We start from the raw sequence: 26,793 nt of genomic DNA, 5'->3' as shown, positions 1-26,793 counted from the left end.
ACCCACCCATCCATCCATCCGTCCCATCCATCCACCCCTCACCCACCCATCCATCCATCCAGTTCTTTCTTTCTAGCGATTTTCTACATGTTTATCTCTTGATAAAGTGTGGTCTCACACTTTCTCAGCTTGTCTCTTCCTCTGNACCCACCCACCCACCCATCCATCCATCCGTCCCATCCATCCACCCCTCACCCACCCATCCATCCATCCAGTTCTTTCTTTCTAGCGATTTTCTACATGTTTATCTCTTGATAAAGTGTGGTCTCACACTTTCTCAGCTTGTCTCTTCCTCTGTCTTTATCCCCTCTTTTTACTTCTCACTTCTTCTCCTTCTAAGGATATTCTTATTTTAATAGCCTCAATGTCTTCTCAGAATCCTCAACTCTTTCCATGATTCCAAAATGGCAAGTCTCTGAAGAGCCTCAGTTCAGGAACTGTTACTGCTCTTCTCCCTGCCATCCTGACCTCACTCTGTGTAAAGTTGGGAAGCGAGGGATAGTCCAGCAGGTCTCCCGCCATCTTCTCTGTTGTCCAATCCTTCAGATCTGAGCGTGAAGGACTCGGGAGGGGGACCTGGAGCTGGGGGCAGGCAGGGGACTGTCCTGCTGGAGAGACCCTTGGGGAAACCAGTGAGAGGTGGAATCTGCACCCAAGCCTACCGAAGTTTTGAAAAACATTTGCGTATGACAGGTTTTTGCCAGGCCTTGTGCTGAGGGTGAGAGACACGGATGAGTTACTCTTGAGCCATTTGCTCCAAAAGCTTACCTACAGTCTCTCTGGGAAACCACAGAGCTGATGATTAAGATCAGTGAGATAATAGATTTAAACAATGTACTCAGAGGGAAAAGAAATTAATTCTGGTTTTGGGAAATAGAGAGGGTTTCCCAAAGGAGGTCATAGTAAGCTTTGTGGAGGGAAGACCTTTGTCCTGTGTCACTTCGGCATCCGCAGACCTAGAATAGTGCCTGCTGTGTAGGAAGCCCTCAGTAAGCATGTGCAATACATGAATGGATGGATGGATGAACTTGAAGCATTTTGGAGGATTCTTAGGATTTTGTCAGGGAGAAAAGTTAGAGATGAGCATCCTAAACCCAAGAGCATGATTAAGGATTCAGAGAGGTGGAGGTATGTGCTATACTCAAATCCCTTCTTCAGGGCTGGCTTGCCCATCACCCAGATCGTGGCTCATGGCCCACACAGCTGTGTTCCTCACTGGACATCGATCGCCTTCTGTCTTGAGCAAGGGTACCACCTTCCAGATCGCAGCCTTTGGCCAGGGACTGGCTGACAGGGTGATGCAGAGGGCTCATCCCTTGTCTCTAATCAGGAAATCCTTAAAGGGCCACCCACCTCTAGAGCTCCCCTAAGGACAAACTGAGGTTTTAGATCTACATGCATTAACCACGTTGCAGGTCAGCCTCTCCCTTGTCCAGTCCTGTCTTGCTTACTTTTCTAAAAGTGCATAAAAGAGGGATCCTTGATAAACCTGCTATATGCAACTGTTTCAGAGTCTGTTTTCAGAGAACCTAACCTAGGATTGTGTGTTTAGGGAATGAGAGGAGACCCATAGCTCACCACTAGAAGATATGAGGACAGGGTAAATGGAGCTAGGCAGGTAGGCAGGACCAAATTATGAAGGACCTTGAATGCCAGGGAAACTAATTTAGATTTTCTTCTGTAAGTAATGGAGAACTCTTATTAATCAATGGGGTATCTAATTAGAGCTGGAATTTATCAAGTTGCCTGGCAGTCAGTATGAAAGATGGGACAGAAAGGGATCGTGCCAGAGACAGAAAATAAACTAGGGCACCAAAACCTAGAACTCCATGCCTGTGGAGGAAACCAATGGGAGAAGAATGAGGGATGGCCCACGGGCATCACCCGTAGTGCTCACTGGCCTCTCCCTGCAACATGTGTACCTACAGACATCTCCCTCCTGTCACAGTTCTGGATTCCATGAGCTATATACCATGGGCTAGTGTGTGCTGCTTCTCACTGCCCATGGTGTCGCTTTAGTATCTTCTCACCTCTGGGCATCACGGATACTCCCATGCTAGGATACCCTTATTCGGGGGCTCTTTCACCAGAAAACAGCATCCATAAACTTCTGTCTGTATATCACCTCTAATAACATTTTGGCAGATCCATGAATTATGGTACCGAGTCCAGTGTTTTCTCTTGGGAACCTCATTTGGGAGGAATGATGCATTTGCCTAGAATCCCGTGACCTTCCCAACAGCTGTTGCTACCAGTCTTATGGTGTCACTTTTATGTGATGGTATGAAATACAGTTCTGGGGTTCTAGAGTCAGACAGTCCTGTGTTTGTGCCTTGGCCCTGGTATTTATTGGCTGGTAATTCTGGGGTAGGTTCCATACCTTGTAAGTTTCAATTTATACCCAAAGTAGGAATAGTAGGAAGGTGCCCGTTGTGCAGAGTTGCTATGGGGAGGTCTGGAATCTGTAGACACGTAAGTTGAAGGTTATATAGTGGGAAGAGTTGGCTCTTTGGACTCCGATGGAGCTTGGCACAAACTTCAATTCTGCCACGTTACAAGCTGAGTGGACTTGAGCAAGACATTCACCTTTCTGAGCCCCAGTTCACTTATTCATAAAATGGAAATATCCTGCCTACCTTCCCAAATTATGAAGGTTGATGAAATAAAGAATTCAACGTCCCAAATATATTCCTCTTGATCACAAGAAAACAAATACAGTGTCATGTGATAGCATACCTGTTGGATTTTTTTCCTTATTCGCTTCTTCTTAAGTATGGATGTGTATCATTTTCTTGGTTACAGATACCATAAATGATGATCTTAAATGTATTGAAAGCATATTTAATTGTTTAAATCAAATGATACGCATGTCTCTGGGCTTTAACCATCCCCTTTGTCTTCAAGGGAAGAGGCGATGCTGTCCACGTACTTTGAAACCATCAACGACCTACTGTCCTCCTTTGGGCCAGTCCGCGACTGCTCTCGGAACAATGGAGGCTGTACTCGAAACTTCAAGTGCGTGTCTGACCGCCAGGTGGACTCCTCAGGATGTGTGGTAAGTGCCCTTGGCCCATGAACGTGGTGCTGGCCCAGGTGCTAAAGCTGCTCTCTGGGGCCCCTCCCTGTGGGAGGGGGGGTGACTTGTGAAGGAGAGTCACACTACTCAGAGCTCCTACCTCTATGTCCTGTTTAGGACACCAGGCTTCCTTAGATTCCTTATCTGTAAAATGGGTAATTAAACCTACCTTGTGGAATTGTTGGAAGAATGAAATATCAGCACTTTAGTGCCCAACATGCAATAGGTTCTTGAAAGCTCCTGGCCTCAGGTTACTGTCCATTTGGGAGTGAGGGAGGGCCTGTCTTATCTCTGTGAACACATTGGGGCCATGTCAGTGAGATGTCTAGAAGAATTTCAGCTGAGATTTTAAAGTTGGTAGAAGGTGGGGAAGGTAGTATTGAACTGGCTTTAAAAGATGGGTCAACTCACATTAGGAGAAGAGGGGGTGGGGTGCCTGGGAGCTCATTCGGTTAAGTATCTGACTCCTGGTTTTAGTTCGGGTCATGATCTCATGGTTCATGGGTTCAAACCCCACATGCAGCTATGCGCTGATGCGAAGCCTGCTTTTGACTCTCTGACTCTCTTTCTCTCTCTCTCTCTGCCCCTCCTAAGTGTGCGCTCTCTCTCTTTCTCTCTCAAAATAAATAAATAAACTTAAAAAAAGAAAAGAGTGAGGATGGCCAAAGCAAGGCATGGAGAAGGATCGCAGACTTGTTGCATAGAGCTCTAGTTTCTGGCATGGAATAAGGACACAGAAAAAGATATGTGAGGATCTTTGTTGCCTATAGAAAGAGGCTCCCAGATTGGATGTTTTGTCTTATAGGAATGAACTAGAGGGCTTGCTTAAAATGCAGGTTCCAGGAGTAGCTGTGTGTCTCAGCCAGTTAAGCCCTCCAGCTTTTGGTTTTGGCTCAGGTCATGATGTCACAGTTCATGAGATCGAGCCCCACATCAGGCTCTGTGCTGACAGTGCAGAGCCTGCATGGGATTCTCTCTCTCCTCTCTCTCTACCCCTCCTCCGCTCTCAAGATAAATTTTAAAAATCATTAATAAAAAAAATTTTAATGCACGTTTCAGGGTCCCACACCAGTAATTTTGATTCGATAGAGGGGGTAGGTTCCAGGAGCGTACAATTGTAACAATTTAATGAATGTTGCATGTATGGAAAGGTAGTGGTGTCACAGAAGCACACTTGAGAACCATCACCTTACAAGCTGAACTTCTTCGCCTGGCATTCGATACCTTCTCGATTTGGCCCTTTCCAACCTCTCCAGCACTTTGCTTCATTCTACACTAAAGCCGGTGGAATAAATTAGATGTGGTTCTGAACATACTTGCCTATTTAATGCCTCGGAGCCTTTCCTCCCACCATCCTTTTGCCTGAGCTCCTCCTCCCAACCACCCAGCCAGTGTAGCAAACAAGTGGATCTCTTTCCAGATCTCTCTTCTTTTCCTTCCCCATCTTGGCAAAGTGACCACACTGTTCCAAGGATCGCCGTTGTTTTCATGCACCTATTACATCTGTTCTAGCCTCTACAATCATTTATAGCACAGAGTGGCTTTTTTCAAGTTTATCCCACCCAGGACACTGAGAGAGAACCCAGGAATCTGTTGATCCAACTTAACACCCCAACTATCTGTGTAAATAAGGAAGCAAGAAAGAAGGGATGGAGGGAAGAACGGGTCCAGGGATGTGAGTTCCTGCTCTGGGAGAGACCACAGGAGATTGAGTACACAGTCCACTCTTCATGCTCCTACACCACGACTAGAGAAATAGACAATGGCTAGGAGACCAATACGAAGGAGAAGCTTCTAGAGATTGACATAATGCAATTAAACTACATTTTAGAGTTAAAGATCAGCAGATCTTCAGAAGTAGGTGAACAATTAGAGATTTTTTTTACTAGAATTCTTAGGATTGTAAGTGATAGAAACTCACTGAGAACTAGTTCAGGCAAAAAGAGGAAATGTACTGGTTCAAATAGAAGTCTAGGCACAGTAGGGTTAAGGGGTTCAAGCGATGTCATTGGGATCCGCCTTCTCGTCACTCTGCTTTCCTCAGCACCATGCCATTCGCTGGACAGCTACAGCTGCCCCCCTCAGTAAGTCCTCTAGGACAAGGACATCTCTTTCCTAGGTCCACCAGCTCAAGTCACAGGATCTCGTCTCGTTGGGCCACCTTGGCCCTCACATTCTTCATTGTACCAGTCTCTGTGGTCAGCGAGAAACACTGGGCTCATCCCAGACCCGGTCATACCTGAGACTTTGGCGAAGTGCCAGCTCTACCTACAATATGTGGTAGTGAGTTGGGGGAAGGGCACAGACTCTCACGGAAAAGTAGGGTGCAGGCAACAGAAAGGGGGGTTGGTGACCGCGGTTATCTTCTTCAGGGTATTGCAACCCAACCCTCTATTTTTCATACTAGTAAAGTAAGGCCCAGTGAGAGAGAGGAGGATTTGCCCAAGTCTTAAGACTACTCTGGACACACAGCTCAAAAGGGTGTCACATATCAGCTGTATTGTCTCCAAAACAGGAAGCTGATATTTGTGAAAGGCATGAGTTGTCTGCCTCTATTCCCTTCTTCCATCAGCTCCATTTCCCCAGCTAATTAAACTCTCTCTCCTCGAAGATAGATGTCCCAGAAGAATGAAACCTCAGAATGCAGAGGCGTGCACGCACGTGTGTGTATGTCTAGGTAAGAGTTGCCCCTTTCCCCCTCCCCCCATCAATGTAAACTGGAAAAGTAAAAAGAGAGAGACAAAGAACATCGTTCCCTGGAGGTTAAGAGAAAACTCAACAGTCTGATAAGGTTGTCAAAGACCTTCCTCTCTAGATTAAAGACCTCATGTTAAAGTTGCAACTCCAGGGCTTGATGGAGGTAAGGCATGCTCTTTGCTGTGCCTTCAAAATAGATGGGGAACCACCATTTTTATACTGAACTTGGGAATCTCTCTCATTTCTCTTTGGCATACCTGCATAGAGAAGCTATTTGTTACAGCTCTTCTTCTCAGAAACTCCCATTTGGAGAAAACAAAAACAAAAACAAAAAAAACAAAAGCAGTAATAATACCGTATATTTTTAGAGTATTTTAGAGTTCCCCAGACACATCTGCATCCAATAACTCATCTTCACAACAAACCTGGGCAGTAGGTTCCCCATCCATGCAGGAACTAGAGTGACTTCCCAAGGTATCACCACAAGGTGGCCAGGTAGAGGCCCAGGAATGTGTTTTCAGTATTATTCTTCATGCCAGAACCTTTTTGGCTTGCTTTCCTGTGACCTTGAGAGGAGATAGTAGCAGAGAAGCTTGGGAAGAAGGCTGGGCTGAGCGAATTGGGCTTAAGCCCTGGCCTGGTCATCAGCGAGCTTTAGAATCTATGTTGACATCATGAGCCTGTTACTTCATCTTTCAGAAGGAAACAGTAGCTCTTGAATTCATAGGTTCTCTGAAAAAGAATATAACTAGAGATGATTAGGGATTTACAAAATCTCACTTATGTGCAAGATGATGAGACCAGGATCACTGATGTTTTTATGCAGTGGATGTATTTGGGGCCATGAAAACTCAGGAGCACAGCCTGTTTAATCTTCTATAATGTTTCTGTAACCAAATATCATTTCTGTTCTGCTCCATCCATTAGTGGTGGAAACTTAATTCTAGTTCGATTCAGGATTCCTGCCTCCCACCTCTTCCTGAGTGTTCCAAGTTCAAAGGGGGCTGATGTCCATCTAAGCATGGGGATGACGGATGGTTCTGTACTGGATGACTACCTATCAGTTCCAGTGTCTGCTGTTTTATCTGGCCCTTGTCCATCACTGTCTCTCCTTTCTGGTATTGTGCCAGCACTGCTCTGTTCCCATGTGATTTATAGACATGTGGTTTATCCTGGTGTCTTCTGCCTTGCTCTCTCCGTCCCCACCACAAGGCCATTGGAGGCCAGCTGGCTCTGTGCATCAGGTAGCTTTACGCCCTGTGGAGGGCCCAAGGGTAGCAGCTATTCTGCACCACACTGGGGGCTTGAGGATCTGAGAGGAGCCAGCTGAAGACCTCTTGATTTAGGCCGACTGTGAAGGCGCTTGTCGTTGGGTGATGTCATACCAAGGAAGAGCACTCGCTGTGCTTGCCATCTGCCAGATGCTGTCTGGCAAGTGAGGCGGGGACACTCTTTGCTTTCCAGTCCCTCAAACTCACCCTTATTTTCTATAGCCTGTCATCCTGTTCAGCACCCCATGGGTAAGCCTGGTGCAAATAGAGCACAGAATCACTTTGAAGGACATTCTCTAGCATTTGCAAGACTGTCGTGTTTGATTTCCAACGTTCCTATCTTCCCACGCTCAGATGATCCTTACTTCTTTGGGAGGCATGGAGGTGGAGGAGCCAATGCTCTAACATAGCTCAGATTTCCCGTGATCATTATCATCATTATGATTTACCTTCTATCTAAACCTCAACTTCTGAACCCCCAAATGAAAAAAAAAAATGGACCCATTTGGCTTGGTTTTCTGGTTCTTCTGTGGTAATTTCCCTGGGATACTGCAGTCCTCAAGTATACAGTTGCCCAGATTAGGGAGGGTCACTGGGCGTAGGCAGCATTATAGCCCCCACACGGACTTCCACATCCTAATGCCCGGAACCTGTGACTATTTTACCTTTCATAACAAAGGCGGAGATTAAATTCTCATACGGAATTACGGTTGCTAGTAAGCTGACTTTTAAAGAGGGAGGTTGTCCTGAATTATCAATTTAAGCCAAGTGTCATCACGGGATCCTGTAATGTGGAAGAGGGAGCCAGCACAAGAGTTCAGAGTGATGCAACATTGCTACTTTTGAAGATGGAGGAAGGGCGTTACAACCCAAGGAAAAGTCTCTACCAACTGGGAAAGGCAAGGAAACAGTTCACCCCTACAGCCTCCAGAAAGTCGTGCCACTCTGCCAGTACCTTGATTTGAGCCACCTGAGAACTTTCTTGGCCTTCCAGCCTGGGGAGCTGCAAGATAATACACTTGTGTTGTTTTAAACCAGCGAGTGGGTGGTAATTTGTTGCAGCGGCAAGAAGAAACTAATGCAGGATGAATAAAAATGTTGCCGGCGAGAATACTGAGGGTGATCCAGGAGATACCATGAAAAGAATTATCTTTTTATTCAGATTTTCAGTTATTTCCGGGGAGACCCTCACCTCTTGATCAGAGATGGAGGAAGGAACAGTGAATGAAGCATCAGAGCGGGGAGGGAGACTTTTGTCCCCTTCAGTGTGCTGGAGGGTAAAAAATGGTTATCTATTAGAAATAGTATAAATCTGACCCACGTAATGATGTCAGCAAGGACCAGTTGGAAAAGTAAGTGCGGTTCCATTTATTCTGTGTGGCAGTATAAACATGGCGAAATTTTAATCAAGATAGAGGGCAAACCCAAAGGAAACCATGGGTATTTCATCATAATATTGTGTGGAGGACACTTTGGGCATCCCTGTGCTGCTGCTGACCCCTTCCCCCACCCAAAGCATTTTTCTCAGGCTGTCCCTTGGTGTTACCCTTGTTCTCCCAGGTGGGGAAGCATCCCCTTGATGGCTTCAACCCCAAACTGGTGATCTGTGTCCCTCAGCCTCTGTTGAAATGACAGTTCACAGGTTACCTCCATTTTTCCAATGTTTTTCTCACGTTTTGTCGGTCGGGAATATGGGAAAGGTTCAGCTGGGTTACTTGTCTCTGATGCACGACAGAGACATCTGGAGCTGGAAGATTTCGTCCGCGAGGGTCCCTTCACTTACCCAGAAGGTGCTGGAAGAGCAGGCAGTCGAGCCTGGCCATGCTGGACCTCAGCCCCACCCTGGGGCCGGCAACTGGAGTGCCTACCCATCCATCGCCTCTGCACTGGGTGGTGCTTCTCAGGCCACAGAGGCTGGCTTTGCAGAGGGGCAGCCCAGGACCAGATGTCCAAGGGCACGGGCAGAAGCTGCAAGGCTTCTCAGCACCCAGCCTCAGAAATCCCAGAACATCATTTCTACCCCGTTCTGTTTGCCTGGCGGGTTATCGAGGTCAGTGTGGAGTCACGGAGAGGGAATTGGACTTCACCTGTGGATGAGAAGGGCGGCAGAGAATGCGTGGCTCTCTTTAATCTACCTTCTTCCTGCAGCACAGATGCACAGACCAGGGCTCCCAGAGCAGGAAGGCACCCTGGAGATCTAACCAGGCCAGCACTCATTATACAGACAGAAAAGCAAAAGCCTAGAAAGACGCAGAAATAATTCAAGTGCATGTAGGAAAACAGTGACAGAATCGAGATTTGATCCTAAGACTCCTTCCTCCCAGTTGAACCTGCCCAGGCAGTGGCCTTATAATCAGCTTTGCCACTGCAACAGTCCAGAGATTGATTCACCAGCAGTCCTGCATCCAGCACACTGAATGGGGCAGGGGAGATGAGAAAAAGAGCCCTACCTGTTTTCTAAGGTAGCTCAGAAGGCGAGATGGGCTTCAACAGGAGTGCAGTGTGGCCTTGAACAAATCACTTCATCTCTGCATGAGAGTATCTCATAAGGTGGATGTGAGTGCAGAGAGAAGGGAGCGAGGGTGGGAGAGAGGGATGCTCACTAACACTGTTCCAGCTTAGGTACATTCATGCCTGTTAATGCTCCTAACTCTCCCTCTAGATGGGCACTGTTAGATCCATTTTAAGAAAGACAAAGACTAGGGGCACCTGGGTGACTTAGTCAATTAAGCAGCTGACTTCAGCTCAGGTCATGATCTCACAGTCTGTGAGTTTGAGCCCCACGTTGGGCTCTGTGCTGACAGCTCAGAGCCTGGAGCCTGCTTCAGATTCTGTGTCTCCCTCTCTCTCTGCACCCCCACACATACTCTGTCCCTTTCTCTCAAAAATAAATAAACATTAATTTCTTTAAATAAGAAAAAGACTAGTAATGTAAGAGCAATCATCCACACAGTGATCTGTATCCAGACGTGATTTTGAGTGCTTAGCTTATGAGCTAGGTTGTATGATTATCTCTACTTGACACATGAGAAAAAGGGGACTGCCTGGGAAAACGTGAGGGTAGGTGGAGAGGCATCGAAAAAGGAGGGTAAAGGGGAGAGGAAGGCAAATACCAGACAGTCCAGGGCCTTCATAGAAAGTTAGGACTGAGGAAGGTATGGGGATTTGCATACTGACTTAATCCTACAGAGTGTTGGTATCTTTTAGAACGTATGTCTAGCATCAGTCCCCAGCCCTCCCTTTGAATTCCAGACCAATTCCACTCTGTCCCAGCCCCTAGAAATCACCCAGCCATATTTTCATTCTCTCTTTTGTGCTTTCTTTTTTTTTTTTTTCCCCATTTCAACCTAAAAAGCCAGCTGGCCTCCCAGATATTAGGAAGGGGCACACACCCCTGATTGCCGTGAGATGCTGAAAGACAACCCAAAAAATGCTGCCTTTTTAAGAGTCAAGATGAACATAGAGAGGAATTACCTTTTATTATAGGTCAGGTGCCTCTTCTACACCACTCAAAAGGAGACAGAGACTACAATCTGGTTCATCTAGGGAGAGCAAGGCCACTTCTCTCCATTTCTCATCCTTTCCCTCTTTAATGACTCCATTGGCCTGTGATTAAAGGAAATGAAACTCAAGAAGGGCGGGGAAGGCACCCAAGGAGAATCAGCTGAGTGGGAAATCACTTTGGAGCACAGCCCAGGCACTGCTGACCAGGGGAAGCCCGAGCCTGTGTGCCTGGCATTTTGCCCGCTTGGATGGGTGACGCAGGGCTGAGCCACGGTGGGGTCTGGGCCCTGAGATGTGGTTTCTTCTCCCCAGAAGTGGGCTCTTGAGGTCCAGTCCCTCCCAGCAGACTGGTGACAGGGAGTGTGATGGATTCATGGTACAATCATGATGGCTTTTGCCAGAGTCAATAGGAGGAATGATCCTCACCACATTTTTCTTCTTGCAAATCTTTAGAAATATGCAGAGTCAGAGGACAACACATCTTTATGAAAGCTCAGAGGCTCTCGGGCAGGGAAATAGCCATTTTCAAAGGTGGAGCGTCCCTTATATCTTGTCCTAGTCAAAGAGTCCTCTGATCAAACAGGTCCATACATGGAGAATTCTCTATATGTTCCCTTCATCAGTAACACTGGTACTGACCATATTATTGAAAGCGTGAATTGGGTGATGCTCTTGACAAAGGAATCAGTGCTATCAATAATTACTGATACAGATACATAGAGAGAGATTCTGAGTGCTGATTATGTGCCAGGCCCTGGGACACATGCTTGAAATGTATCATCACATTGGATCCTTACATCAGCCTCAGGAGGTGAGCACTATTGTTACTCCTATTTTGTCCACGAAGAGATGGATTTAGGAAGCATGAGAAACTTGCCCAAGTCTAACCAGCCAGATAAAGGCAGAGCAGAAATTCAAGCCTGGGTATATCTAACTTGATTCTCTTAATTCATCAGATAGCAACTTCCAGAGGCTAAGGATTGTTCCCCAGGAATAATGCAAATGTCCCCCAGTGTCAGGGAGTGTAAAGGCAGGGAACACTTCCTTCTCCCCCTCCTCTTTCAAAGTCCAAAATTTCTTCTTCCTCTGCATCCAGATCTGCAGGTAGATGAAAGAGAATGAGTATCAGGAAAAGAGGTAGGAGAGTCAGAAAAGAAAGAGATTAGAACTTGCCTATTGACTTTGAGACTGTATAAGGATTAAACTTTGGGGAGTGAAAAGGAAAGGAGCTGTACCTGTATATTCTTTCTTTGTGAACTCTGAGCATAGCCCTCCTCCCTTCTGGGCCCTGATGGCGGGGAGAGATTGGGGGGGAAGGGCGGTGGAGTCCGACATAGGGTTTCCAGGATTATAATGTGTGCCTTTCTCATAAAGCCTCAGCACCCTTTTATGATATTAAATATTTTATTCTTCCCGTGACATTTGAAGCCTTCTCTATCTTTTTCCCCTCATTTTATTTCTTTGGGACCCAGATTTGCTGGGTCTGATGGTATTTCTGGTAAGCTGATTTTATTGTGTGGAAGTCATTAGCTGTTAAAGTCAGGGAGCAGCCCTTGCCCTTCGAAAGTGATGGGTTTTACCCTTTGATTCCTGGAAGAATGGTGTGGGGGAAAGGAGCCCCAAAGGTGGGGGCAGGGAGTGGGCGATGCCTGGTTCTGCCACCTGTTGGCCACGAGAGTGGAACAAGTCACTCTGGGGAAGGCGGCCAACGTCTGTGTGGACTTCACGCTGGAAGGGAGAGGGAGCTTCAGACCGGCCTGGGGAGGGGCCACTGATTGCTGAGTTTCCTTTCAATTCCTGAAATCTATGACCTCATGATACATGTACTCAGCAGGCAGATTTCTAACATCGGAGAGGCCTGAGGCAGGGAGAGGGAAGGGTAACACGGGGTGGAGGATGAGGCTTAACTCCTTGTTTGGTGGGAAAGCAAACACACAGGAGGAAAAAGATCTCCATTCCTTTGCTTCCCTTTTGTAAGCATCTCTGGAGTAATTATTGACATTTTAATTGTGTGTTTCACACACCTGCTTCACAAAGCTTTCTGCCTTTGGAAAGGTGCCCTTATGAGAGAATATATTTACTCTCACCGTCGCCCCTACTTTGAGGAGGTCAGGGAAGTGCTTAAGGGCACAGTTTCCGGCATCAGAGAAATCTGGGCCCCAAATCTGCTCTGTCATTCACTAGCTGGGTGACCTTGGGACAAATTATGTAAGGCCTCTGAGTCTCATGTTCCTGTTGAGTAAAATGGGGCTAATAATACCCAGCAAAGCTGCTGTCGGCACTAACTGAGATAATGCACGCACAATGAGCCAGCACCTGGCTCTAAGTAGACACAAAGTGTGGTCGCTGCAACTATTATGTGATATTTCATGCGGGGATGATGAGAGCTGAAATTGTCCGGGGGGTTGCTGTGTCCCAAAGCATCTGACACGGGTCTCAGGATTACCCCTTTCTTACAGATGGAAGAACTGAGGAAGAGAGAACCTAGGCACCTCACTCAAGGTCACATGGCTTCTAAGTTCTAGAACAGGGAGTTTAAGTCGAGCAGCCTGATGCCAGAACCCTTGTCCTTAGGGCAAAGTCTTCATAAACATCATTTGTCTCATTTCCTATACTCCATGGAGGGGACTATTCTCTCCCTTGTTTCCCCTGATTGATGGGCACTGTGAATGTTTTCAATTTTAATCTGTATTTTTTTAAATTCTTAAAATATTTTATTTATTTTTGAGAGAGAGAGTGAGAGAGCACAAGTCGGGGAGAGGGACAGAGAGAGAGGGAGAGAGAATCAGAAGCAGGCTCCAGGTTCTGAGCTGTCAGCACCGAGCCTGACACGGGGCTTGAACCCACAAACTGCGAGATGATGACCTGAGCCGAAGTCAGACACTCAACTGACTGAGCCGCCCAGGCGTCCCTTCAGTTTTATTCTGTGTTGCTCTGATCATCTTCGGGCAGAAGGATCCTTTGTGTTCTGAGTTATTTCTTTAGAATAAATTCTCAACAGTCTGTAAGGCCAGTTTTCAAATTCTGTGATTTGGGTGAAGGTGTGGGATGGATTAAAAATAAAAAGAAGCAACACCCCCTCTGGTTTTCTGGGCTCCCCCTGTTTCAGGGGTGCTGGCTTTCTTTCATGATGCAGTTCAAACAGTTCAAGAGCAGGTGTTGGACCCAAAGTGTCCCCTGGAGGAGGGGAGTGATCAAGTAAAATTGGTAGTTTAGAGAGTAGAGCCTGGTGACGTGTGCAAGGTGTGTGTGGGAGAAGTGCAAATGTAGAGGACCGGGCAGGTAGGAGGCTGTTGTGACAGGGCTGCTATCTCCTTGAGAACTGGAATGGGTCAGACACTGTGACCCAGTGGCTGTGGCAGACTTCGTGGCTGTTGGAAGACTGGTAATTAAATACCTTTTTCTTAGCTCTGAAATGAAAACGAGGAACCATTGTGTTCATCTTAACTACGGTAATAGAATCGTTGAATCTATAAGGTGCTTTCCCCATCCTGTCTTCAGTCTTCCTATTAGTTGTTGTTGTTTAGGTAGCTCATGCTTATTGTAAAATAAAATTTAAAAAACTTATTATTTTTATGTGTTTTTTAAATGCTTATTTACTTTTGAGAGGGAGTGTGTTCATGCATGTGTGAGTGAGGGGACGGCAGAAAGAGGGAGAGAGATTATCTCAAGCACTGAGCCCAATGTAGGGCTGGAACTCATGAACTATGAGATCATGACCTGCGCTGAAATCAAGAGTCGGATGCTTAACTGACTGAGTCACCCAGGCATCCCTAAAATAAAACAAATTTAAACCCTGCTGAAATATATAAAGAAAAACACACAAACCAATGCCCTCTTTCTCTTTCATTTAGGTCTCTATATATCTTCCTGTATATTTTCCCCAATGCATATGCAAATCTAAATAAGCATTTATATATATATATATATATATATATATATATGTTTAAAAATAGAAGCATGAAAAGCATACAGTAGTTGTGTTTCTTTGAGATAACTTTCTGTGTCAAAACCACATGTCTTTATACAAACTTTTCCCTTTTTTAAAGACAACTGGTTTCTTCACTTGATTTTAACCATATGTAAACCTCTTTCCTTCTGGCAAGGATAAAGATGAACAAATTGAGGCCAAAAAGCCCAGGAACTATGCTTGGCTTGAACTCAAGTGTCCTAAACTCCAGGCTAGGATTCTGTCTCCCACACAGCATAGTATCCTTTTCTTTTTATCACACGTCTTGGGGCAAATGGATCAGAAATTATACCACCATCACTATTATTACGAATTTGAAAATGTAGCCTTTTCCCTGCATTCTCCACCTTCTGCCTGAGTCCCACCTCCTTTCTTCACTGCCAGCCCAGATATTCTTGGAGGCTAGAGAAGTTATCCCGGGGATAGCAGAGAAGCATAAGGCCACCAGCCTCAGTCTTGAAACCTTTTAGTCTTGGGGTAGCAAAAAGCAAGAAGGTTTCATAAACGCGTCACTCACTAGCCTTTCTTCTCACTGAGAAGGTTGCAGCTGAATAGCACCATATGCATTCCTAAGGCAGTGGGCTGGCCCATCAGATTTCTTCCAGGGCAAAGAGCAGACTTGCTGTGCTACGGAGTTGGGTTTATGTCCCGTCTTATCAGCGGGAAGCTGTGTGACTATGGGCAAAGTGTTGAATGCCTCTGAGCCACTGTTGCATCGTTCATAAACTGAGAATGATCCCTGCCCCTTATGTTGTTGGCAGAGCCCAGTGTGAGTAGCCAGGCATGAGAAGGGCCCAGTTCTGTAACCTTTCTTTCCAGAGTCAGTTCCTGTTGGGTAGAGTGGTGCTTGGTGAGCTAGGAAACAAGGTCCCATGTGTGCTTGCTTTTTGACTCAACCCAGGAGTTCTCAATCGGCAGTGACTCTGTGTCCTATAATCCAACTAAACTTGGACACTACGCACCTAGAGATAGCATCAGATCCCATACGTTTCAGGGTCAGAGCTATACGACTGCTCCCTAATTCCAGAGACCAGTCACTTGTCCAGCCTATAGGCCTGTACTTCTGATTGACCAGGTATAGATGGGAGGTGCTCATCACCTCCTCTTTTGATTTGATTAATTTGCTTGAGTGACTCACAGAACTGAAAGAAACATTGATTTCTGTTTACCAATTTGTTGTAAAGGATATTGTAAAGGATGTTATAAAAGATACAGATGAACAACCAGGTGAAGAGGTACATAGGGCAAGGTATGGGGAAGGAGCATGGAACTCCCATGCCCTTCTTCACCTCCACGTGTGTACTAACTCCGTGGCTCTCCAAACCTCATCCTTTTGGGTTTTTATGGAGGCTTCATTACATGGGCATGGTTGATTAAATCATTGGCCATTGGCAGCTGATATAACTTCCATCTCCTCCCTCCTCTTACCGGATGCTGAAGATTCCAGCCCTCTAGTCATCTGGTTGGTTCCCCCTAACAACCAGCCCCTCCAACATCCTTAGGTTCTTTCCAAAAGTCACCTCATTAGCATAAATTCAGATGTGATTGAAAGGAGTTTCTTATAAATACTAAGACACCTTAGTTGTTCTCATCTCTTAAGGAAATTTCAAGAGTTTTGGGAGCTCTGCCTAGAGATGAGGAGGAAGATAAAAATAAACATATTTCTTTTTATAAATCACAATATCGTGCATGGGATCTTTTTCTGGCTTTCATCGATCTTCAAGAATTTTTCTCACCATCATTGTAAGGAAAAGTGATCTTAGAAGCCCACTGTCATGGGGATGGTGCAGACCTAGGTGATAAAATGACCCCGTTCCTCAACATGGTTCTCCTTATTGTGTGTTCTTAGATAAGCCCCTTATGCTTTCTACAGATTCTGAGAGTTGAGCTTGATTTTGTCTGAGGCTCCTTCTTCCCCCCCAACAGTCCACAAGTCGAAGCTGCCCTTGAGTCTGGAGAGGGAAGACTCGGAAGATCAGCCTGTGTGATAGCCAGTGGCACCTATGCTATTTCCCCCACTTGCCCTGGAGAGCTGTTTTTTCACACACAGTAAACCTTAGGGAGAAGACAGAGTTCTCCATATGGTGGAATTACAGGCCAGCAGCATTGTAACCAACCTTCACGATTTCATTGTCACCTTGTTTAGATAATGAGGCATTTCAACTATAAACTTATTTTCCTTGTTCAATTATAAAGTTATTATATACACATGTAAGGATGTTTAGAATACAGATAAAGAAGAAGGAGGGAAAATGTCACCCACAGTCATGCTGTGTCCAATAATCACCATTAACAATTTGGTATTTTCTTTTATTAGTTTTCCTGTGTTATATATATATATATATATATATGTATATATAACACATATACATTACATATATTATTTACATATATTATGTAATACATATTATATATTATTTATATATGTTATATAATATATATATTTACCAGTTTTATTGTGAGATATCAAATACATATAGAGAAATGTGTCAAACATGCAGTTTTATCAGTAGTAACTTTGCAGGGCTCCTGGGTGGCTTAGTCCATTGAGAGTTGAGCATCTGACTCATGATTTCTGCTCAGATTATGATCCCAAGGGCATGGGATTGAGCCCTGTGTTGAGCTCCAGACTGAGAATGGAGCTTGCTTGCTTAAGATTCTCTCTCTCTCTCTCTCCCCCCTTCTGTCCCTCTCCACTCTCTCTCATAAGTAAGTAAATAGATAAATATATAACTCCTGTAATAATTACGTGATATCTATTCATCACCCAGATCAAAACTAGTTAGACTATTGCCTGCATTGCACAAGCCCTTTCTAAACACACTTGCTGGGACCCCATTTCCCATTTTAGCCCTTTCCTCCTCCTCTGGAAATAGCCACAACCCTGACTTTTATGATAATCATGTCCTTTATCTTTTCCATGTCATTTCCCCATTTATATGTACATAGAACCACAATTTTATTTTATTGTTGCTTTTCAGTGATGAATTCTCTGGCATTCAGCACATTTTACTAAGCTAGGTAAAACTAATCTTTGCTTTTGGTTGAAGAAAAAGTGGTTATCAGCTGGTCCATAGTTTCATTCAAATTTTAGCTGTATTCAGGATGCATCACCTAAGACCCTCCTGTGGTGGGGACCTTCTGCTAGGCTCCAGAGTCACGGGGGTGAACTGTGTCCTGGCTAACAAAGAGTCAGTCGATTTACCTAGCCAGAAATTGATACTTCAGATCCCACCTTGCAAAATCACATCGGATGCCTCTTTTTAGCACATACACAGGGTAAACTTTCTCCTTTCTGAAAGATTCCCTCTGGTGTAGACTCGGGCCTGGGCCTGCTTCTTCCTGTCCTTTGAGTTTTTGGCACCCACACGAGCATAAATTCCCCCCTCCCCCCGCCCCCAGTTGGCCCAAACCATGCAGGCTTCTTCTAAGACATATTTTTAAATGTTATATCCTGAGTTCATCCCGGGTGAGAGGAAAACCTTTTCGTCAAGGGGTGGGGGTAGAGAGAGAAAGGGAACCAATGTCTTTTAAGCTGCTTTTAAGTGTAACTTTGGATCTTGGAATCCACACAGCACACCAGCCAAATGGCATCGCCATCCGCGTTCTGCGAGTGTGGAAGCCAACCCAGGAAGGGGAGTGGCATGTGCTCAGTGCCACTCACATTGGGATTGGCAGCCTTGGGATCAGAAGCCAAATCCAGAGGGCTCCTGTAACCTTGATGTAGCTCTGGTCCGGGCTCGGGCTTCCTGCTGCGCAGATCCCTGTTGCACTAGTTAATGACACTGAGCAGTGATGTATTAATGTTCTCATATGCACAACAGCACCTCAGCGTGGGATTGCCTGGAGAGTTAGGTGGGTGGTGTGCACATAGCCCAGGGTCTGGCTGATATTTATAGCACTCAGTTCATAGCAGCTAGGGGACAGAGTCGGACAGGCTGCTGGCGAGGCCTTGAAAATAAAGACTTGAAGCACCCTGTGCTGAGGCTGGATAGCTAGTGCTTGCTGTGGGTGGCAGGGATGGGATATGGTCATTGGTGATCCTTAGTTCTTGGCTTGTGTTTCCTCTCATCCCCCTCCATTCCCAAAACACTGGACTCTGAACCTCAGGAGCTACCACCCATGGCATCTGTCTCCATTCAGGGGTAGATTTTTTTTTCTTCTTCTTCTTTCTCTTAAATTGTTCTCTGCAACAACAGAAAAATAAAATATGCAAACCGCCCAAAATTACACTCAACATACGCTGAATAAATATATACCCACAGAAGCATATGTTCAATGGCTGCTGCTCCGTGCTTTTCAAAGCCAACTCGCTTATAAAATCATTTCTCACGCAGAGTCCGGGTGATCGATGAGAAGGTGTGGCGTGAGGACACAGCCGCAAGCTGCGAATGGAGTTTTTAGTTACAAGGGATGGGGAAGGGAATGAGCCAGCAAAACCCAGCAGGCATCGAAAAGACCATGCCTTCAGCCTGTCCTGATAGGAGCCTGGCTCTGGCCCCTGGATCTCTAGCTCACTAGTAGGCACCACAGTGGGTGAGAAGGAAGGAGTTCTTTGGGAGCAGGGTCTGTAGGTTCAAATCCTGGCTCTGCCACTTACTATATACTGACATAGGTGGCTTTAAACCATTTTGTGTCTTAGTCTCCCCATATCAAAAAATGAGTAAAATAATAGGACCTACCTTACGTGGTTGTTGTGGGAGGAGGCATAGCCAAAGGGTTAAGGGAACAGACTCTGAAGCCTTCCTTCCTGGGTCTGCCACTTACTGGCTGTGTGATCTTGGGCATGTTAATGACCCTCTTTGTGTCTCAGATTCCCCATCTGGTAAACTAGCTTGATAATAGTACCCACCACTTAGGGTTGCTCTGAGGAAGAGCCGAGTCAGTGTGCGTTCAGCACTGAGAATGGGACCTTCCAGGCTTCGCCGTAAGTGCTCAGATAATGTCAGAAAGTCATTTTTGCTGGTGCTGTCTTGCACATCAGTCTGTAGCATGCATACCTTGTCAAAATTCTCTTGGCTCCATGCCACTCACAGGGAGAACAGGACGTGAGTCTTCTTAAAACTAAAAGAAATTTGGGCATCTATAATGTTGACCTGAAGCAAGTCATCTCTCCTTTACAAGCCTTACTTCCCCATTTGTGAGTGGTGAAAATAATAACACTCCCTTTTCTGAGTAGTTGGGAAGCTGGAATGATGTGCCTGGCACTGAGGGAGTGCATAATCCATGTCCACTTCCCTCCTAGCACCACAAAGTGCCTGACCCAGGGGAAGGTGACTCCACAAAGTGTCTGACCCAGGAGAAGGTGGCTCGAGCCCCGTCTCAGCACCAGAGGGCTCCTTTACTGAGTTTTGCCATTAGCCCAGAAGGTGCACCTTAGGAATGGTGCAGGCCTGAGCTGAACCTCAGCTCCCCCCACAGCTGTGTACTGTATGGGGTTCTCTTCTTCCAACCAGGAGCTGAGTCTGTCTGGCAGTCACACGAGGCTCAAATGACAGCATGCATGGAGAATAACAGAAACCTCAGCACCCACGTAAAAGGCAGCATAGCATGACTTGATGGCTGGCTCTGCCTCATACTTGCTCCGTGGACTTCAGACAAATTACTAAAGCTGTCTGTGCCTCAGTTTTCTCTTATGAGAAAAGAGAATAATAGTACCTATACCATCAGGGTGTCATTAACATTGAGTTAATATTACTAACACATTTAGAATAGTGCCTGGCACACGGTGAGCTCTATTGTTAGCTATTACTATTATTTTTTAAGTTTATTTATTTTGAGAGAGAGAGAAAGAGCAGGAGAGGGACAGAGAGAGGGGGAGAGAGAATCCATGCTGCCAGCACAGAGCCCAATATGGGACTCAAACTCACAAACTGTGAGCACACGACATGGGCCAAAACTAAGAGTTGGACACTTAACCAACTGAGCCACCTAGGCACCCCCAGCTATTACTATTATTAATTGACTATACAAAGACTATTTATTATCCTTACTAGACAGTTACTGAATAAACATTTGACAGGACTCCTGGAGGATTTTCTTGGGAAAGTGTTCTCTGTCTCTTCTTCCCTCAGCTCTCCGTGCTTATTTGTACCATATTAAAAATCTCCAAGGACTATGAGAATGTTATTACTTACTCTTCTCCCTGTGTTAGACCGGATGGTTTTGAAGGCTGGGCTAAGGCTCTGTACACCTGATGGCCTGGAGGACAGTCAGCTTTGAATAGCATTTGCTGAACTGAACACCCACTCCACACAGTTTCCTGGGGAGCTCTAGAGGGATGCGGAAGGCTTTATGACTACAGCTAGAAGGATGGCCAGCCATGGGAAGCGGCTGTCATGCTCACCCACACACATTATCTTCGGGCCACTCCCACAAGAGCAGCCCTTCCCCATGGTTCCCCCCACACGGGTGCCATCCACCACCGGAACCCATCTCCTGACCCCCCTTGGAAGTTCCGTGAGCCTCTTGCAGAGAATCCTAGGATGTCCAAGCTGTAAGACCTATGGAAGCCAGCTGCCACCTTTCTCACGGAACAGATAGGAAGGCTGAGGCAAGAGAAGGAAGAGAATTGCCCAAAGCAGAGACTGGAATTGGTGTCTCCTAACCACCTGTGCTCCTCTAATGGGAAAGACAGGTGGTCATAATAAATTCGGATGGCTGGCCATGACCTCCATGGGTGCCAGCAAACCCAGTCATGTGTTTCAGCAGTAGCACCATCTCACTCCTATTCTTAATTTTTTTAATTTATTTAATAAATATGTTTAATGCATTTTTATTAATAAATAATAAATTTATATTTATTTTTGAGAGACAGAGACAGAACACGAGCAGGGGAGGGCCAGAGAGAGAGGGAGATGCAAAATCTGAAGCAGGCTCCAGTCTCTGGGCTGTCAGCACAGAGCCTGATCCAGGCTTCGAACTCACAAACCACAAGATCATGACCTGAGCCAAAGTCATGATGCGGGGCTCGAACTCAGAAACCACGAGATCATGACCTGAGCCAAAGTGAGGCACTTAACCGACTGAGCCACCCAGGTGCCCCTCAGTTCTATTCTTGAGCATAAACCATCTTGAGCTGTGACTTGCCTTCCTTTGGGGATTTCCCCAATGCCTCCAATGGGTCTAGATTCTCTTGGAGGTCAGGGACCACCACCCCTTCTCCTTCTTCGTATCCCCAGGCAAGGAGTTGTGTGGTGCTGAGAGCATGGGTTTAGAGCCAGACATACCTGTCCCTGCACCCTGCTTCCATTCCTAGAAAGCTGAGCGACCTAGGAAAAGCACTCTGGCTTCAAAGCCTGTTTCCTCTTCTGGGCTAAATAGGAGTAAGTGCATAGAATTGTGGGTCTTGAGCAAAGCAGACTAAGGTGAGCCCTCGTGTGTAGTCTGGCTCACAGTAGGTACTCAGAGTCTGCCAATTTCCTCCCTCATGTCTTCAGTGAGTGTTTGTTGAATGCTGCACAGATGACAGGTTTGTGGGGAGAATGGCCTATTGGTGTTTCATAGGAACTCAAGACAGGACAAAGCAATGCAACTGACATTTTCTTGCATTCTAGAAATATTTACCGGGTATCAAATATTCAAGTGATGATGATCACAATAATAACTTTTATAACAGTTGACGTTTTATCACGTCCCAGGCTCCATGCTAGGGACATCAGTTGTCTAACTCGTTTTCCCCTGTGGCAGTTCCATGGAATAGGTGTAATTAGTCTCCATTTGCATTGAGGGAATTGAGTCTGGAAGTGTTAACGATGTGACTGGCTAGCATTACACGGCTGGCGAGTGGCAAAGCCAGGGGGATTCCAGCCCAGACCTGCCTGATGCCAAAGGCCACGCCAGCATTCCCGTCCCCTGTGCAGGGCACAGAGGAGTGGGCCGAAAAGAGAAAGCTGTGTGTCTTACACCCCCTCCTCAAATAGCCCACAGACTCCTGGGGAGACAGACTGTGAACCAGAACCCATCCGCCTGACAGAATGACGTTTCTGCTGGAAGAAGCCTTAACATAGGAGAGAAGTGAAAATGATTCTTGTGGACTCCGGGCCACATAGAAGGAAGAAAGAACTTCCACACAAGGGATCTCTGTCCACGATGCCACTGAGAGGTCCCTGCAAACCCAGGAGGCAGTTAGCTATTATCAGGCCCATTTTAAAATGAAGAAACAAAGAGACGCCTGGGTGGCTTAGTCGGTTAAGCGTCCGGCTCTTAATTTCAGCCCAGGTCATGATTTCACAGTTCATGGGATCGAAACCTGCATCAGGCTCTGCACTGACAGTGCGGGGCCTTCTTGGGATTCTCTCTCTCCCTCTCTCTCTGCCCCTCCCCCACTCACCCTCTCTCTGTCTCTCTCAAAATAAATAAATGAAACATTTACAAAGAATAAGTAAACAAAATGAGGAAACAGAGATCCGAAAGGTATGATGACTTGCCTAAAGTCACACAGCCCGGAAGTAGCAGCATCTGGCTTAGGCTTCTTTTTTTCTTTTTTTTGTTCTCTCCTGTCTCCTCAGCATCCCTCTAATTCTGGAGTTGGGAAGGATCTGCAGAGGGGTTTGAGCTATAACTTGTAGGGGACATTGGGTTCTTTAGGAAGAGGAGGGCAAACCTGGCTAAAGGCAAAGCATGGACAAAGGTACTGAGGTCAGACCCTATTGGGTGTCTCCCTGCATGGTTTCCATATCCAGGGGGAGGGACAGATGACGTGGGGTTGTGGTTTGGGCCATGTTCCTGGGAGCTCTCCCAGGCACTCCTCCACCCTGAGGTCTGAGCCCTGGGGGTGCCTGCAGCTGCTGTCCTCCATTACCCACTATCGATCCCCCTAATCCTTTTTTGCATGCCCTCTTCCTCTACGTCAGCATCAAATTGAGTGATGGCTGAATTGGCACGAGTGGATTAAAGCTCCCCATAATTATGGGCTCTCGACTGGCCTGGTTGTCCAAATCAGTGTCTGTAGTAATAGATGGGCTAGGCGGCCTTGTTGACAGATTGAGGTTGAGGAGGAAGAGCTGCGGGGGATGGCGGATGGCAGGGTCTTCCCTGCACACCCCCTTTCCGGGCAGTAATCCAGAGGCCTCCTGGGTCATGGGCAGCCCAGCCCACTCAGCATCTAATCAGAGGGATGGTCGGTGCTGAAGGACTCCGTGGCGCTTTCTTAGCTAGTGTGATCATCCGTAACCTTACCTGCAAAATGAGTATGTCTTAAAGGTACCTCCGATTTTTTTCCATGAGGATTTGAGGAGACGGCCTCTGTGAATAATCTAGCACCTGGTAGAAATAACCATTTCATTTCCTTCATTGCTTCCCTCCCTCCATTTTCTTCTTGCCAGGATGCTGTATCTGATCTGCACATCCAAGACTCTGCTGCCACCAACCCTCTGTGTCCCTTCCTAGTCCATCATAGTGACCTTTCTACAAAGCTCTCAGAATTCTTGGGTAGCCCTGGCCAGTCTGAACCACTTGTGACATCATGGAAAGTCCACCTTCATGTAGATCAGGGAAAAAGAACAACTTTTTTGCAATCAGAGGACCTCCAGGGATAGACCGAGTCTGCCTCTCACTTGCTGTATAACCTAAACCAAGTCACTTGGCCTTTCTGGGCTTTAGTTTGCTCATCTGCAAAATGGGTATGATGATGCTGGTCTTACCTGAGCACTGCTGAGAACAGCAAACACTGCATGCAGCCCTCTTCCATTGCTTCCTGGATATATTTCCTCTTTGGGGGAAAGTCACAAGGAATCCAAACAGCTGTTTCCATTTTCTGAGCACTTGTCGTTGGATCAGACATGTGTCAGGTGTGTGATCGGGTTTCATTCACTCATAAGCCCAGGAAGGCAGGAGTGACTCTCTTTCTAGTATGGAGCTATGGAAACTGAGGCTCAGGGGAGGCAAGAGCACACAGGTAGGAAGTGGCAGACTTCACTCACAGTTATGGGATCCTTTACTGCTGACAGTGTGTTCAGCCGGCCGTCCACAAATGCTCTTAATTGCTTTTGCATGGTCTCATGTAATCCTAACAATGATCTAATGAGGCAGTGCTATTAGGAGGAGACAGTGCTTTTGCTAGGAGGTAGTACTGTTATTTTGCTTGCACTGGTGATGAGAGAAATCAGATGCTTGCTGAGCCCTTGGAGGAGGACAAGGCTTTGCCTATAGTTCACCAGGTGTGGAGTCATCCTGGTGGTGTTGTAAGACATGCTCAGTCAATTCAGAAGGGATTCTCTGTTTCCTTCTGAAACAGTCTAGAGCTACTTCTCTCCTTTTCACAATTCATAGCTGCTTTAACACAAAAACACACAGCTCTGGGTGCCTGGGTGGCTCAGCCCATTAAGCAACCTTCGGCTCAGGTCATGATCTCATGGTTGGTGGTTTGAGCCCTGCCTTGGGCTCCATGCTGATACCTCAAAGCCTGGAGCCAGCTTTGGATTCTGTGTCTCCCTCTCTCTCTCTCTGCACTTCCCCCCAAAAATAAAATATTAAATTAAAAAAATTTTGTTTTAATTAAATAAAAGAAAAAAAAAAAACCAAGCAGCTCAGAGCTGAGAAATATTTCCATCTCCCCATTGTCCACTGCCTTCATTTTACAGTATAGGAAACAGACTCAGAGAGGGGGATGTGGTTGCCTGAAGCCACCCAGCCAATTAGAGAGAGGTGAAGTAGACCCAAAACTCTGCTCTTTGGAAATCCTTATTGACATACATTTATTTATTGATGGCTTGATAGGGTTTGGCTATTGGTCTCCATCATCCCATTTGCCTTCCACACCAACTTCAAGAAAGGTCTTCCAGATGGGGAAACTGAGGCTCAGAGAAGCATGACTAGCACTAAGTGACAGTGAGTGAGAGTCTGGGCCTGAGGCTGGAGTTCTTTCTATTATCCCACCCTGTCTCTCCGGCCCAAGATTGCAGAAGAGAAGGAAAATGCCACACTGCTGTCTCCCGGGGCCCAAGGGAGGAGCCGGATTCTCTCTTCAGCACCACCCCTGAGACCACCCTGGTTTATGAGTCATATGAGTCAATCAGGCCCCAGGAAAAGTTATTCTGTCTTGTAAGTTAGTTGTTTTTCCTTCTGCTGAGAACAGCTGGTCCACCTTCTAGACCTGGGGGTGGGGTGGTGGAGCAGCTCATTACAAATTTTGCACTTGAAGCAATTTGCATTCCATAATTAATGAACATTAAAATGCATAATTACAAACAGAAACAAATGGCTTGGTGATGTTGAAAACAGGCTGGGAAGGAGAGAAAAAAGGCACAGGGGATGGAAGAGGGGGCGGAGAGGAGCAAGGCAGAGCCAGTCTGTTGCAGGAACAGCCGAGAATTCTCCAGGTAACCCTCCCCCACTCAGATCCTCCAGACTCTAAAGCTTGGGGACTCAGGCCCAGAAAGGAGGCTGTGAAGCTCTGGAGCTCAGTTGATCTGGGTTTCTCATCCACTTAACTAAAAAACCTCGGAGAAAAGAGCAGCCTTCGAAGGAATGAGGTCATTATGAGATGGACCTGCCCCTTTTCTTCTGCCCACTCCTAACCCTACAGAGTCTGCCTCCCAAGGCTTCTTTTGTGAGCCCTAAGGAAGTGCTTACAGATAACTGAATGCACTGACGTCAGTAGTCTCTTCAAATTAGCACACCAAACCACTTCACGACCATCAGTGCCTTCCACTTGTATTTGGAATCAACTCAAGATGCCTTCCCATGGCCGAAGCCAGGGGTCAGCAACTTTGGTGTATAAAGAAACGTAGTAAATATTTTAGGCTTCGCAAGCCACATGTGGTCTTTTTTTCCCCTCATATTCTTCCTTTAAAAAAAACTTTAAAAATGTAAACATTCTTAGTACTGTGCAAAACAGGCATTGGGAAATAGATGTCTTTCTCCTGCTGAATATAACTAGAAATGCTGGAGGTTACATAAAAAGCAAACAGAAGTCTGTAAAAGGTGGAGAGAAGGGAGACCAGCTAGGAACTTGGGAGCCCAAGGAAAGATATGGTGGCCCCTACACCTTGAGTTTTCTTTGGCCTCCTATATCCCAAGTTTAGAGCTGAAGGAGCCAACAACTTAGAAATTCCAATAGGTAAAGATCAAAAAACAAAAAACAACTCAAAACCCAAAGCCTTCTCTCCTCAGCTAAAGTCTCAAGAAAAAGGCATCCTGTGAAGACAGAAAATTTTTAGACAATAATCACTCTAGCCAAACATCACAGAAATAACATGGCCCTTCCCAAACCCATTCTAATAAAAGCCAGGTAAGAAGCTAGACTTCCATTGTTACCAGACTGATGCAGTCTG

General features: G+C 46.1%; 1 protein-coding gene across 3 annotated transcripts in view; it reads left to right on the top strand.

Annotated features, from left to right (window-relative positions):
• The window catches only part of ASTN2 (astrotactin 2), an 881,037-nt gene that overhangs the window by 517,286 nt on the left and 336,958 nt on the right, over positions 1–26,793 (top strand). For all 3 annotated transcript variants that reach the window (XM_077769932.1, XM_077769931.1, XM_077769933.1), the window contains one exon: positions 2,905–3,055. In XM_077769932.1, the coding sequence (XP_077626058.1) occupies positions 2,905–3,055 (151 nt within the window). The remainder of the gene's footprint in view (positions 1–2,904; positions 3,056–26,793) is intronic.

The sequence above is a fragment of the Crocuta crocuta genome, unplaced genomic scaffold, assembly GCF_008692635.1.
Source record: "Crocuta crocuta isolate KB4526 unplaced genomic scaffold, BGI_CrCroc_1.0 scaffold95, whole genome shotgun sequence".
NCBI classification, from domain to species: Eukaryota; Metazoa; Chordata; class Mammalia; order Carnivora; family Hyaenidae; genus Crocuta; species Crocuta crocuta.
Note: the sequence above shows the minus strand (reverse complement) of the source record. Positions and strands in the feature narration are given on the sequence as shown.